The following is a 15,331-nucleotide window of genomic DNA, read 5'->3' on the forward strand; positions in this document are numbered from 1 at the left end:
AGTTTTGGAATAGCCTTCCAAGGGAAGCAGTGGGGGCAAAAGATCTATCTGGTTTTAAGATTCTACTCGATAAGTTTATGGAGGAGATGGTATGATGGGATAATGGGATTTTAGTAAGTAATTGATCTTTAAATATTCAGGGTAAATAGGCCTAATCCCCTGAGATGGGATATTAGATGGGGTGCGATCTGAGTTACTACAGAGAATTCTTTCCTGGGTGTCTGGCTGGTGAGTCTTGCCCATATGCTCAGGGTTTAGCTGATCGCCATATTTGGGGTCGGGAAGGAATTTTCCTCCAGGGCAGATTGGAGAGGCCCTGGAGGTTTTTCGCCTTCCTCTGTAGCATGGGGCATGGGTGACTTGAGGGAGGCTTCTCTGCTCCTTGAAGTCTTTAAACCATGATTTAAGGACTTCAATAGCTCAGACATGGGTGAGGTTTTTCATAGGACTGGGTGGGTGAGATTCTGTGGCCTGCGCTGTGCAGGAGGTCGGACTAGATGATCAGAATGGTCCCTTCTGACCTTAGTATCTATGAATCTATGACATTGATGAGACATGTTCCAAGTTTAGAAAAACAGCCTCAGACCAGTTCCCCAGAGACCAAAGATTAGACAACCCCTCAGCCAGGTGCCAACAAAATCACGTGGACTATCATCTGGGTAAATGGCCATTCTTTGGCAAGAAGAAGGGTGTGAATGAGACATTTACATTTTGGGTTGGGGGTTCCTGTGTGACAGACTAGCTGTCGCCTATACCCCCAGTGGAGATAATCCTCAAAGAGGAGAGAAAGGTATAAGAAGAGAGGAGACTCTATACACATTACCTTTCTCCTCCATTCCTTTCTGCTTACAGCAGTATCAACGCCTGAAGAAACACTGAACTGAGGAGGGGTCCTGACCTGGAGGCTTTCGGCCAGTAAAGACTGCAAAGAGTAGGTGGTGAGAAAAGCCTTTGCTTTGAATTCATTTAGCTCGCTAAGTTAGGTATTAGTTTGCGTTTGGGTTTTTTTGTAACCAACTCTGACTTTTATGCCTCATTACTTGTAATCACTTAAAATCTTCCTGTAGTTAATAACCTTGTTTTATTATTTTATCTCAACCAGTGTGTGCTTGGATTAAAGTGTTTGGGACCCTCCAGCTGAGTAATAGGGTTTGTGCATATCCTTTTCTATTAATGAAATGGCAGGCTTTCTATGAGCTTGTACTGCACAGACGGAAAGAGCTGGGCAGTACAAGACACGTTTTCAAGGGGCAAGTCTGGGAGTGGGACTTTGCTGGGGTGGCCCTATAATGCAATTCATGAGTGATTAGCTGTAACACTCAGACAATTCAGCTGGGAGTGATTTACTTGCTAGAGGCTGTGTGTGAGCAGGCCAGGAGTGGTAGCTCTTACAGCCAAGCAGTATTAAAGGGACCCCAGGTTGGAGATGTCAGGGGAGACTGCTGTCCATCTGTCCGGATTGTACCCTGGGCAATGTCACACATTTCCTTACAGCATGGGCAGGATGCTGTTTAGGCTGCCCCTAGCAAAAATGGCCACTGCCTCCCATTGTTACTAATGAAGTAAAGCCAAGCTGCCCTGAGTGCTGATGGCAGCCCTGGTGCTGGGAACAGGACAAGGGGCTTACTGGGAGGGGAAGGGAATCCAAGTGACTGTGGCACTGGGGGAAAGTGGGGACCAGAAAGGGATGTCAGAGGTATGGAGGGGAGGGGGTGTTCGAAGGGAGGCAAAGGGGGCAGGTGAGTACGAGAAGCAGAGGGAGACTGAGAGGAAAGGAAGGGCAAGGGAAGCCCAGGGGACAATGGGGGAGAATGGGAGTGGGGCAGAAAACCGGCTGGTGGAAGCTGGGTTTAATAGGGGAGGGGCAGGGTAGCATGGGGATGGAGAGGAGAGGCTCCTCTTTGTGCAGATAAGGTAGGATTGTGAGCCTAGAGGGATCTCGCACAGGTTCGGGGGTGGCTCCAAACACACCCAGCCTCCACCCTGGATAGAGTCAGAGATGAACTGCAACCTGTCCTATGATTCCCCCTGGGGTTACTCAGCGGCTGACCTTGAAGTGGGCTGGGTGGGTGCAGGGTACAATCAGGCCAACTCTCCCCTCACTCTGCTGCGAGTGTCACCATGGTGATGCCCATATGGGGCACCCTCCACAGCATTAACGATGACCCACCTCTGCCCTAACTACCCCAACCAAGTAGAGACAAGCTTCCACCTCAGGCAGCACCCTAAAGACGTTCAGCTCAGCAGCCCAGGAGGCGGCAGGATCCGCCCATTATTTATGACCCTAATTACTCTCCATTGATTGGGAAGCAGTGGCTGGACGAAGAGCCCCGGAGAGTTCATACACAGTTGAATTTTCCAGCAACAATCAGCAAAGAAAGTGCATGGGAGAGGGAGAACAAACCCCAGCTAAGGTAAAGGAGCTGGCTCAGACAGAAATCAGCTGGCAGCAGGCAGGCACCACACTCAGCACTCGCAAGGGGGGCGGCTTGCCGGCGTTTCCCTGGCCTCCCAGGCAGCAGACGAAGTGTCTGACAACATCACTGGTAACGTGGGCACAATGAGCAGGATGCAACAGGCCACAGCTGCCTCCTGCCCTGGCCTTGTGCTCTCGTCTGGCAGAGGCCTGGCTCCCGGTTCCGGATTGTGACTCACTTGCCCTCTTGTTAACACGCCCCTGGTCGGAACAGGATACAGACACAAGGATATCAGCTCCACAAGATACAGACACATGCGGCGTCACATAAAGGCCAGGGGCGGCTCATCTGCCATTGCGGAGTGCTGTGCTGTCTAGCCACCCTCTCGCTGCGGGAAGCCATCTGCGCTGCGGAATTAGGATTCTGGGCTACAACTCTTTGTCCAACAGTTGCCATTAATCACCCCGCCCTTGTCAGCTGGGCTGATGGATCAGGTGTTACCAGAAAACTGAAATCACCAAGGAGTGCAGGGAGTGAGTGCCTGTGCTGCCCAGCTCAGGGGAGAAATAAGGGAATACAAAGGCTTTCCCTCTAGTAGGTACCATCTGCTGGGTGCTCACTGGCCTGCGTGCAAGGAGTCTGGTGGGAAGCACAAAGGGGAGGAGCTGGTTCCCAAACTGGCCACCCCAGAAGAGGCCAGAGGCATAATGTGCCATGGGGGCAAGCTACCCTCTCGTATCTACAGATGGCCACTCCAGCTCAGGGTTGAGGCACGGCTGTGGGCTAGTGCAAGTTCTCTGCACACGCTGGGCCCATGCTGCCACATTGAGGAGCTGGGGTCAGGAAATGGTGCTGGGCTGTCTGTCTCTCTTTGGGCTTTGCTGGGAATAGGTTTAATCATCTCGGTGGAGTTAAATCGACAAAGCCCTCCTTAAGCGGATACGGCTGTACCAGGTAGCAGGCGTGTTAGTCTGTATCCGCAAAAAGAACAGGTGTACCTGTGGCACCTTAGCGACTAACATATTTATTAGAGCATAAGCTTTCAGCACGTTGGGTCAAGAACCAGCAGAAGCAACGCTGGTGGCAAGCACAATTGTGCTGGTATAACTGCACCCCCCCCCCCCCGCCCCATCGTTCCACCATCTCCTGCAAAAGCTGAGTTTTCAGATTCATACTAAGCAATACCTTGTGCACATTGTGAGGCAAAGCCCTGATTCAGCCGGCACTGAGCGCAGCACCGCTCGCACCTTGGCGTGCTATGTTGTCAGCATGGCCTTTGGAGAGCGCAGCCCTCTGTTGGCATTTCCAAGCCAGGCTCCCATCAATGGAGTTTCAAAGTGATACTCGCTGCCCTACAGGGATTGGTCCCCTAAGTTAGATTTAATTAAACAAACCAAATGAGCGAACACTAACAATTCTTTTCAGTCCCTGCCTGTAACCTGGCCCCTGCGCCGTCTGTAACAACTGACCACCTACGGATTGCCAAAGAAACTCACACACATGAACTGACAAAGCGGGATGCTGTCCGGGCTGTGCAGAGAGGAAGGCAAAGAGCATCACTTGATATGGCCCCATCCTTTCAGTGCTCTCAGTCCAAGGCATTACTGCACACCGGCAGGGCCCAGCCCTTTAACATTGGCCATGGCACCTGACAGCGTTTCATGGGAGAATAGTTTGTTTGGACAAAACGCAGGATGCCCGCGGGAGGAGGTGGGCTAGGGGAGACAGGCTCCACACAGAGGGGCAGGAAGCCTGCCTGTTCACCTGGGTTTTTAACAAGAAACCCCATAAAGAGAGGCAAGGATTGTATTTGCAATAAAAGGAGAGCCTCTCTGCTCAGGACTTGCTCGAAGGCGTGGTTCCTGTAACACCTCCCGAGTCCTGTCTAACGCCGAGGAAACTCAGACAAATGAAATTCACAGCAGGAGAGTTCAGAGAAAATGCCAGAAAACTTCACAGGAACAAATTCCACTGGCAAAGACCTGGGCCGCAGCTCCCCAGGCAGAGCCAGCAGCTCCGCTCCCGTCCCGCTGCTCAGACATTCCCGGGCTCTTTGCAGTTCCACAGGGAACTAGCCAGGGACCCGGTGCAGGGCTGTGCCAGTCCCTAGCTCAGCACATGCTGGTCTGCACCCGACTGAACCTCACTGCAACCGGGGCAGAGCAGCCACACCTTGCTGCACACCCAGCTGGGGCCTGGTGTCAGGGCCCCACCAGGCCTTTGTGAGCTGACAGCCATGTTCCCAATGGAGATGGGCTGAGTGAGGGGTGACCACTGCAAACCTGGGGAGCCTGAACTGCCGACCCAGCAGCTGCAGGAACAAATGGCTCCCTCTCCAAGGGTAGGGCTACAGGACGGACACCATACCACTGTGGCTGGGGTGCCGGAGCTCTGTGGGCAGAACCCCGTCATACAGACGCAGCCTGTGCCCATGGAAGGGGTTTTTCCATTGGCATAGAAATGCCACCTCCCTGAACAACGGAAGCATTCTTCTGTTGGTGTAGCAGGGGGGATCTGGGCCCTGCCGGGAGCCGGGCAGCCATGTTCGTCTCAGGCGGAAAGAGCTGCAGACACCCCACGGGAAATCCAGCAAGAGGCCACTTCTTCCATGCTCCTCTCTGACCCCTCCCCACATTGCCCCCACAGATCTTCCCCTGCCTTCTTCCTGTGCCCTGCACCGGACCCTTCCTCCCCCAAACCAGCTCCTTTGTTGCCCCTTGCTCATTCCCTGCACTGGGCACCAGGCTGGCTGCTGTCCCAATGAGCCGTAGCTAGTTAGGATCCCGGGTTCTCCGCTGTTCTGGGTGTCTGTGGCTCATGCCCCACGGCCCTGCTGGCACAGTCCCTGTGCGTATCTGGGCAGCTGGGAGGTTTAGAGCTCTCCTCCCAGGTAGGAAACACCTTAAAACCCTGACCCCCTGAAAATGCAGCCTGCAGGCTAAACTAATCAGCTGCTGAAACACAGCCCTGCAACCCTGAGCAAGGGGCCATGACAGGAGCATGCTGCAAGTAAGGGGGCATGCTCCAAGGGGTTCAGCACTCAGGCTGTCCCCTGCCCCCAGCTCAGCAAGGCAGAGGGGAATTGGCTCCAACTGTCCGGAACCTGCGACCCGGACAGAGGGGCGGGGTTCGAATGGCACCTTGCCCAGACTCAGAGGGAGAACTATTGGACCAAACCAGCTGCCAGCCTGAGTGAACGAAGTCCACTGGAGCCCCCTGGCAGAGCCTCCTGGCCAGGCTCACCCCTGCGCTCTGCGGTTCCCGCACCAGCACCTTGGGAACTCAGCAAACGTTCCACCTCTCATGGACGGAGATGTCATGCTCCCCCACTTCTCCCCTAGAGCCGCCTCCACCCTGAGCTCTGGGCCCAGAGCCCCTCGGCTCTGCAATACGCCAACCATATGACTCCAGGCTCCTACAGGGCAGTGAGCCTGCTGCAGGGCCTGGACGTTACAGGGGGTTTTGCCCCAGGCCCCACTCCACCGTGCATGGTCTGGGGACCACACCAAGGGCTGTCCCTGACCATGAAGGGCCTTACTGGAGCCTTTTACGTTTACAAGTACTCACCATCCTCCACCTCCAGCAGGGCTTTGGCCAGGATGCTCCCCGCCACGCTGATGGCCTGGCACATGTAGTAGCCCGAATCTGCTGTCTGCACCTCCGTGATGGTCATCTCGCCACTCGGGGACACGGAGAAGCGGCCCATAGGCTGAGGGGGCTGGCTGGGAAACAGCAGGATCTGCAGGGCAGACACAAGGGGAGAGCCCCTGACTCTCCACCTAGTGAGAGCTGAGGGCTGCCTGGAGGCATGGGGAGTACAGGGCCTCTGCAAGGGGAGGCTGGGCTGATTTTGGTACTGCCCCGGAGCACCCCAGGGCCAGGCGAATTCAGGAAACAACCCTGAGCCCAGCTCTCCCCTGACACTATGCAGGGTGGGCGGAGGGGCTGTTCATGACATCAGGCAGAGCTCCCTGCGCCAGAGCCTAGAGATACAGAGGACCCGGCACAGTTCCAGGCCCTGCGGTGTGGGCCAGGGCAGGGCTGCCAGGGGCCAGCCTGGGCTATGGGAGCTTTTCAGGGGAGTTTCAGGCTCCCAGATTCACCTTCAATCTCACTGAACATGAATAACAGTCCTACAAAGCCACAGCCAGCCCTTGGAGCGCGCGGGGCCGGGCCCCTCCCGCCAGCCCTCGGAGCGCGCGGGGCCGGGCCCCTCCCGCCAGCCCTCGGAGCGCGCGGGGCCGGGCCCCTCCCGCCAGCCCTCGGAGCGCGCGGGGCCGGGCCCCTCCCGCCAGCCCTTGGAGCGCGCGGGGCCGGGCCCCTCCCGCCAGCCCTCGGAGCGCGCGGGGCCGGGCCCCTCCCGCCAGCCCTCGGAGCGCGCGGGGCCGGGCCCCTCCCGCCAGCCCTCGGAGCGCGTGGGGCCGGGCCCCTCCTGCCAGCCCTTGGGGCGCGCGGGGCCGGGCCCCTCCCATCAGCCCTCGGAGCGTCTCGCGTTTGAGGTGCCTTCCCCTTAACAAGGGAAGTATTCCCCAAGGAGAATGGCTGCTGGAGGGTGGGGATGACTGCCCCCCCCCGCCCTCCCTTGGGGTTTCTGTTACTGGGTGAGGAGGGAGCTGTGTACAGCAGCAGGCCCTGGTGTGCCACAATCCTTGTCTCACACCTCCTCTCCTCCCGCCACGCCATGCATGTGGGCAGAGAGAGGCTACATCACAGCACTGCACTCCTGGCCACACCAGGCCCTGGGGCAGTTCTGGCCCTCTGCTGCAAACATGCACCCGGAGGAGCCAAAGGAAAAGGACAACAGACGATTGAACAGAACAGAAGGGATGGGATGGAAAGAGCAGCTGCCAGGCAGGCGCGGCTCCTTGGAGATCTGGCAGCTGGTGCGCTAGGCACCGCAAAGCAAACACACTGCCCTGCCCTTCTGAGCTGTGCAGCCTGTGGTATCATGCAGGCCCGTGGCTGCCAGGCTGGGCATACAGCACATGGCAGACATGCACGCAGCTCACCCGGTCGTTCTGACAGAGGGAAGCCAGGCACACACTGGATCTGCTTGCAGACCCCGGCAAGGCCCTGCCGAGCAGAACAGAGTCGCCCTGCTCCACTGGCCAGGAGCTGATGCGGGACCCCAGGGAGCACAGCATTGCCCTGTTTCAGTCCCAGGGGTCCAATCCCTTTGCCACTCCAGCCTGGGCTCCGATATTCCTGCCCTGTCCTCCGGGGCCTGGTTCATGCCTATGGTTGTTCCCAGCAGGGTTCAGTGCTGACTGGATCTGGTTTCAGGTTCCTGGGTCCCTTCCCACTGATCCCCTCCCTGAGCACTCCAGCTGAGAGCGCTCTCACCCATGTGGTACGGTTCCCTCGGCTCTGTATGGCCAGTGGGCAAGGGGGGAGCTTTGCATTCATGGGCAAGGATGTGGGGCTCCAGCAGGGCAGCAGAGCAGAGTCACTGTAGAAATGTGCACTGCAGAACAGCAAGTGCCAGGGCTGATCTGAGCACCTTAGCTGGGGGAGCCTGGGGAGGGGAACCCAGGGGGCTGACCTGAGCCAGGGCCCAGGCAGGGAGTGGGGAGTTGGGGGGAACAGTGTTGAACTGAGCCAGGGTCTGGGGAAGGGAGCCAGGTAAAGGTCAGCTAGCGCCTGTGAGCTGGGGTAGGGGGCAAGTCAAGCTGGGCCCTGGGAGCCGAACTGGGGCCTGGGAGCCGGGGTGGGTGTGGGGAAGCTCAGTTGGGTGGAGAAGACCTGACTCAGGGGAAGACACGGCAGTCTGAGGGGGCAGCAGAAAGCAGCTGGCCCCAAGGGCAAGGCCAGGGGCCCATGGCACGAAGTGGCAGCATCTGGCAGAAGAGGAGAGCTAGATGCACTGTTGGACTGGACCCCCTTGGCCCTGCTGTACCCCGCCCCCCCTGCACTCAGTAACCTCCCCTCCCCACCCATCATCCCTCCATAGGCACAATGCTGCCTCCCCCCGGCCACCCTAGGGGCTGCCTTCCTCATGCCTCACCCTCTTGGGGCAATACTGTTGGCCTCTTGACTCCTGCACGAGCGCCTCGCCAGTGCCTCACCCAGCTGCAGGAGCCTCGACCACCCCCAGAATAGCCCTGGCATGGCTCCAGGCACCAGCGCAGCTGGGGATGATTCGCTGCGGGGCGAACCCCATTGCCAGGGCCGCTTAAACAGCTGAGCAAAGCCCCAGGGATGGACCAAGTGGGCCCCAGCATGGCCCCATGGGAGCCACCCAAAGCCAGGGCCTCTCGTCCCCAGGGCCTAAGGAGCGGGGCTGGGCATGGAGGCGTCTCAGCTGCGAGGATGAGCTGGTTGGAACTGGGCAGCAGGACCGTGCCTGGGAGATCTCCCCGAATCGAAGCCAGAATGAACTGAGCTTGACACAGCCCAAGGGCTGGATCCCAGGGCAGCCCGCAGGGGACAGGCAGCAGGCTGGCGGGCAGAGAGCAGCCTCGGGGGAGGCAAGGGAGGGGAGTCACTGCCTGGCTGACTCAGCCAGGCCTCGCAATTGAAGTGCCCAGTGGAGAATGTTCCTTCCCCGGCTCCCCGCTGACCCCGTCACAGCGCCGGGTCCCCCGCTCGCTGCCACGCAGACGCTCACTCGCCAAGGGCAGTGGGATTCCCAGCCCGGGCAGACGTGCTCACACTCGCTCAGCTCCAGCAGCGTGGATGTTGCTGTACCCGCAGCGGCTCACATGAGGCATCGGATGGGCTATTCTTAGCACGCTAGCTGGCGCTGAGCTAACATGAGTCTGCCCTCCCTGGGGCTCATGCCTCCCCCCGCTGCAGCCTAGACATCCCCACACAGGCCCTGGCCTCCCGGCTCACAAGAGCAGAGTCAGCCAGTTGCTCGTCCCGAGAGGCCGCCCTAGATGCTGTCTCACACTGCGAACACAACGCTGCTTTGTTTGTCCCCAGGGACTGGGTCCCTCCTGGGTCCGGGTGGGGTGGGACCACGTTTGTGCCCTGGGAGACCGTGATCACATGGGCCAGGGACCCCAGATGTGAATACACCCTCTGAGGCTGGAGGGCAAGTCACAACCTCCCGATGGGCTCGGAGTCTTGGGCAAGGCAGCCAGAGCTTCGCAATCTGGCTTCGCAAGGCAGGGGCGTGGGACAGGGGCACGGGTAGGCCTTGGTACATGCTCAGGGGAGGGTGCCATGCAGAACCTACCTGGCTGCCCTCCTTCTGCCAGAACACAGCCGGCGGCGGGTTTCCTTTGGTCTCACAGTGAAAGGTCACGGTGCGGCCCTGAGCTACAATCTGGTCCCGAGGGCGCGTCACTAACTGGGGTGGAACTGAGAGTGGGTGAAAAGAGGGAGAAACAAATAGACACGGGTTGCAAACTTTAGAAGGGGTTTTGTCCAACAGCATGGGCTCTCCAGGCACTGGGGCTCAGGGCACCTTGGGCTTTCTTGCAGAAATGCTCCCCCAGGAGGTGGGGAGGGGATGCTGCGTTGGCTAGCAGAACGTATTTCCACAGCCCAGAGGTCCGTGAGCCTCCAGGCAGCTAACCAGGAACCAGAGCGCTGGCCCTGTCGGCAGCTACAGGGACCCCAGAGCAAACCCCTAATGCTGACATGCTGCACTGGGGCAAAGCTGGGCTTGCAGGGCGTAGCCTAATGTGGTACCACACCAGGACACAGCATGTAGGCAGGGATAGCGACATCAGAGCCAGTGCCCTTCCTGGAGACTGGGGCTCCGCCACGCTGCACGCCTGGCCTGTTTTATGGCCTAAGCTAACACTGGGGCAGCAAGCACTAGGGAGGCACAGCAAACCATGCCAAACCAACCTCATTCCCTTCTGTGGCAGGGTCACTGGCCTAGGGGCTGCGGGGGAGCCAGAGATGGGACAGAGCATGATTTTAGCAAAGCTTTTGACACAGTCCCACATGACACTCTCATCAGCAAACTAGGGCAGTGCTCTAGATGAATTTACTGTAAGGTGGAGGCACATCAGACTGAGAAACCGCCCTCAAAGAGTAGTTATCCATGGTCCGCTGCCAGACTGGGAGGATATCTAACGGGGTCCCACAGAGGTCAGTCCTGGGGCTGGTATTAGTCAATGTTCTCACTCATGACTTGGCTAACCGAGAGGAGAATGTGCTTGTAAGATCTGCAGATGACACTACACTGGGTGGGGAAGCCAGCACTTTGGGGGACAAGATTCGAATTCAAAACTACCTGCCCAAATTGGAGAATTTCAACAAGAATAAATTCAATAAAGCACAGAGCAAAGTATGTCACCTAGGAAGGAAAAATCAAATGCACAGCTACATAATGGAGGATAACTGGCTAGGTGTAGTGCTGCTGGAGAGGATCTGGGGGTTATAGTGGATCACAAATTGAATGTGAGACAACGAGTTGAAGTTGCGAAAAAGGCAATATTCTGGGGTGTATTAGCAGGAGTGTTGCATGTAAGACACAAGATGTATTTGTCCTGTTCTACTTGGCACTGGTGAGGCCTCAGCTGGAGCACTGTGTCCAGTTCTGGGTGCTACGCTTTGGAAAGATGTGGACTAACTGAAGAGAGTCTGGAGGAGAGCAACAAAAATGATCAAAGGTTTAAAAAACCTGACCAAGAAGGAAAGGTTAAAAAAACTGGGTGTGTTTATTCTTGAGAAAAGAAGACAGACAACAGTCTTCAGATCGGTTAAGGCTGTTATAAAGAGGACGGGGATCAATTGTTCTTCATGTCCATTGAAGGCAGGACAAGGAGCAATGGGCTTAGTCTGCAGCAAGGCAGATTTAGGTTAGATATTAGGAAAAACTTTCTAACTAACTCTCAGGGTAGCTAAGCTCTGGAAGAGGCTTCCAAGGGAGGCTGTGGAATCCCCATCATTGGACCAGGTTGGCAAACTCCCATCAGGGATGGTCTTGGGTTACTAGGTCCTGCCTCAGCACAGGGGGTTGGACTTGATGACCTCTCGAGGGTCTGTCCAGCCCGACATTTCTATGACTCTGTGGTAACATGGCAGCCTGAGCCCTGGGCCTTCTTCCCAGGTGCCGGGGCGTCCGATGGGCTGTTTACTGAGGTGAACAGCCACAAAGATATCACAGCACCTGCCTTCTGTTTCTCTGACAGAGCAGGAGTGCTGCCGGCTCCCTGGAGAGAGGTCCAGAGCTGCAGGGTGCGTTGGCAGAGGCTGCCCAGTGGGACTGGGAGCTTGTTGCTTCTCTGTCACCCACGGCGAAGGCCGGAGGGGGTCGCATTTTCTTCCTGCTTTTTTCTGACACTAGCATTGTCTGGCTGGGCCTGGAGAACAGGCTGAATGGGCAGCGTTGCCAAGTGTGGCACCTTGCTTGGCCCTTGTGCATGGGCAGCCCTGCCACACCTCCCTGCAGCCCTGCTGGGACCCTGCAGTGCCCAGGCTGCAGGGGATGCCAGTGACAGCGCCTGCCGGCTGCAGTGGTCCTGTTCTGGAGGCAGCCAGCCAGCTCCTATGCCTCTCCTCCGGTTCCCCAGACTGGGTCCCAATAAGGAAGGAGCAGGGAGGGGAGAGGGCAGCAGAAGAGGGAGGGGGGCCAGTCCTGGTGCCAGCCAGCTTCTCCAGTTGCCCCCCTGCCATGTCCCCAAACAGCCAGCCCCCAGCTGCCCCCCAGATACCCCAGCATCCATTGACCCCAGACACCCAGTGACTCCCTTCAGCATCCACTCATCCACCTACGTCCCCAGCACCCATCCACTCACTCAGTGAACCACCAACCCCCCTCAGCACTCACCAGCCCCAACCGTAGCTTCCACATGATCAGTAGCTCCGTATCCCGCCCCCTGCTACTGCTTCGGGGGAGAACTGGCAACACTTTCATCCATAAGAAACCTCACAGGCAGAGCTGCACAAAAGGTGGATGCTATGAAAGGCAGCAGCACGTTAATCAAGCGAGTGGAAGTGGAACAGAGGGGCTGGTTTCCCAGTCAGACTGTAAAACCCTTTGGATTTAGGGGTTTTAAGGTAACACATTTAACTCCAATGTCTAATTAATAGGCTGGATAAAGGAAGCCTTTGTTAATGGTACCACATCCTCTCCCCTTCCATTCAGATGCATGAGCCCCCAGTAAACATTCTCCAGCCAGACCTCTCCAGGCAGGGCAGACTTGACTTTCCTCATATTTGTAGGGGAAAAAATGAGCAGAATAATCCTTAAAACCCAGAACCCCACATCCTCCATCAGGAAGAAGCAAGAACAGGCCTGAGACTAGACCAGACCCCTAAAGGGGAACAGCCCAGCCCAGGGCACCATGCACTAATCCCAGCTTTGGCTCTGTGAGCCCGCTCTCCGGGCTGCGAGCCACGTTCAGCATAGGAAGAACGTTACTAACACTGAGAACAATTCTTCTTTCCTGTTGTGAAATCCTCCTGGTACTTCCAGCGCTCCGGGACATCATGAGCCCATATAAGGGAGGGCTTGAGCTGGGAGTCACAAGAGGTAAAAAAGGCCACAGTTTCCTCTTGTTTGATTTTGTGGGGGTCACTTACAGGGAACTCGAAGGAGTATCGTTGTTGCAAACACTCCTTGATTAGCAGCTGTGACCGTCCACGGTCAGACGTACCCAACTCTTCCATAGCTTGAATGTGATCCAAAGCAGCTGCACTGTGCAGGGGCTCCCCAAATAAGTGTGTGAAAGAAAGCACCCCTTGAATCCTACGCCACGAGCCATCTGGTGCCTGCAATGTCTTGGCTACATCGACGAAGCGCCACAGTGTGGAGTATGGGCATGCAAATTGCAGAGCGCACTGAACTAATTGCTTCTTGTAGACAGTGCTGGCACGAAAGAAAAAGGTACCTCGTTTGTGTTAACACAGTCCTCTTCAAAGAGGCCTATGTTCATATGAACTAGGTACCTTTTCATTCATGCCAGCAGTGTCCATATGCACACAGGGAAGTTGGCTTTGCAATTCACACTCCAGTAGTTTGTGCTGTGGCACAGTGTAGACCAGGGCTTAGTGTGCGGTGTCTTCTCCAAAGCAGGATGCCCAGAGGAGAATTAAAACACGTTGTTTAAAAGGTCTGTTAAAACGTATATCTGTGCTGGAAGCCCCCAGCCCAGATAGTGGGACATTCTGGATTTAAATCCTTGAACACCTTGCTGAGCATCCTGGTCAATAATCTGACTAGCTCGAGGTTAAAACTACTGGGGGGAGGGTGTGGTGGGAGAGAATACCCCAACCCATGGGCAAAGCTGCCCCATTTGAACCGCCAGAGCCTTGGCCAAGATCAGCCCAGTATTTGGACTCTAAAATCAGCCAGATTCTCCCCCGGTCCTGGGCTGCTCTGGCGAGAAAGGGCTGGGAGGAGTCAGCCCTGGGGCAGCCTGCACCCCAAAACCCTCATCCCTGGCCCCACCCCTCTGCCCCAGCCCTGACCCCCCTCCCACACCCCAACCCCCTCATCCCCAGCCCATCCCCACAGCCCGCACCCCCAGCCACAGCCATCACCCCCCCCCCCCCCGCATACCAACCCTCTGCCCCAACCCTGAGCCCCCTCCCACACTCCGAACCCCTTGGCCCCACCCCCACCACACATCACCTCCATACTGGTGCGCATAACAAAATTCATTCTGCACATGGATGGGAAAAATTAGGGGGAATGTTGGCTGAGACGGAGCATGGAAAATACCAGTCCCAAAGGAATCTGTTTGAGAAAGTAGCTACTCTAGAGCCTAGCCCGCTCCCCGAATAAAATATTGCCCCAGCTGCTGGCACCTGTGAGAAGCAATAGCTAGCTCACTAGCTAGCTCCAGCTGGATACCGAGCCATTCCCTTTCTTAGCAACCATCTACCACAGCCCCCTTAACACAACTGTCCACTCCAAAGGCGCACGGTGCAGCACCCGCTTGGCCTTCCCAGCAGCCAGGACCCAGCGCCTCAGCAGCCGAGCGGGGTGCGCTGTGCGGGCGGGGGAGAGACCGGTGGGCGATGGAAGTGAAATCACAGCTGCAAGTGGCAGTGCTTGGGTTTTCCCTGGCTTGCAGTAGTCTCTTCAGCGACCTTCCTGGTTTGAAACCCAGGAGCCAGCCTGTGTGCAATACTGAGGGGATCTCCCTGACCAGACTAGCATGGAGCCCTGGGTGCCCATCTATGTCCCGTGAAGTAGGCTAGGGGAAGGGTGTGACCCGGTGTGGTAATGTGGCCTGCAGTAGCACACGGGACTGATACTCTTCTCTGGCTGGCACACCTGCTTCCTAGAGGGATCACAGGGGGGCAATTCTAAACTAGACACTCCCAGACAGGTATTTACAAGGGGACAGATAAGAGGGAGCCAGGCAAGGCCCCAGGATGTGGCAGTGGGGCTCTCCTGAATAAAGCCATAACACTCAGGGGAAGGTGCATTGATGTGCCTGCCTCCCGATAACCTCCGGGCACTCAGAGCAGGATCTGGAGATGGAAGGAGGAAGGGGGAGGAGGGACAGAGAAGAAAAGGAGCAAGTCTCCTAAATCAGCCACCTTCCCATAAATAACTAACCCTCCCCCACCCACCGCCGGCTGTTCAATGCCTTTTCTTTCCTCTCAATGGAAGACAAATGACATCAGGTTTTACAAATGCTAATTGCCCGCCTTATCTCCCCTCTGCCCACCCTTTCCCCGCTCCCTCCAGGAGCAGGGGGACAATGCAGAGCTGTGAAGTATTGATGGGGCACAGGGCACTATCACATAGAGCTTCAGGTGTGCCATTGTCATGCTGATTCCTGCAGGCACTGCTTTAATGAAGTTATGGATTGCTAGGTACCCTCATGCTAACGGCCCCCTCTCCCCAAAGCTAGTAGCTCTCCCCAGCAGAATTTCCATGGCAGGAAAAGAAAAACCTGCAGCTGCTTAATTGTTATTGATCTGCATGTGGGACGGACGCTGCACAGAGAAAGGTTGTACGGCCAAGACCGGGGAAAATCCAGAGCAGGGGCCAGTGC

General features: G+C 56.8%; 1 protein-coding gene across 7 annotated transcripts in view; it reads right to left on the minus strand.

Annotated features, from left to right (window-relative positions):
* ROBO3 (roundabout guidance receptor 3) overlaps nt 1-15,331 on the minus strand; it is a 241,993-nt gene that overhangs the window by 31,304 nt on the left and 195,358 nt on the right. For all 7 annotated transcript variants that reach the window (XM_043500994.1, XM_038380836.2, XM_043500993.1 and 4 more), the window contains 2 exons: nt 9,598-9,722; nt 5,985-6,156 (listed from right to left, as the gene is read on the minus strand). In XM_043500994.1, the coding sequence (XP_043356929.1) occupies nt 5,985-6,156; nt 9,598-9,722 (297 nt within the window). The remainder of the gene's footprint in view (nt 1-5,984; nt 6,157-9,597; nt 9,723-15,331) is intronic.

The sequence above is a fragment of the Dermochelys coriacea genome, chromosome 22, assembly GCF_009764565.3.
Source record: "Dermochelys coriacea isolate rDerCor1 chromosome 22, rDerCor1.pri.v4, whole genome shotgun sequence".
Taxonomy (NCBI): domain Eukaryota; kingdom Metazoa; phylum Chordata; order Testudines; family Dermochelyidae; genus Dermochelys; species Dermochelys coriacea.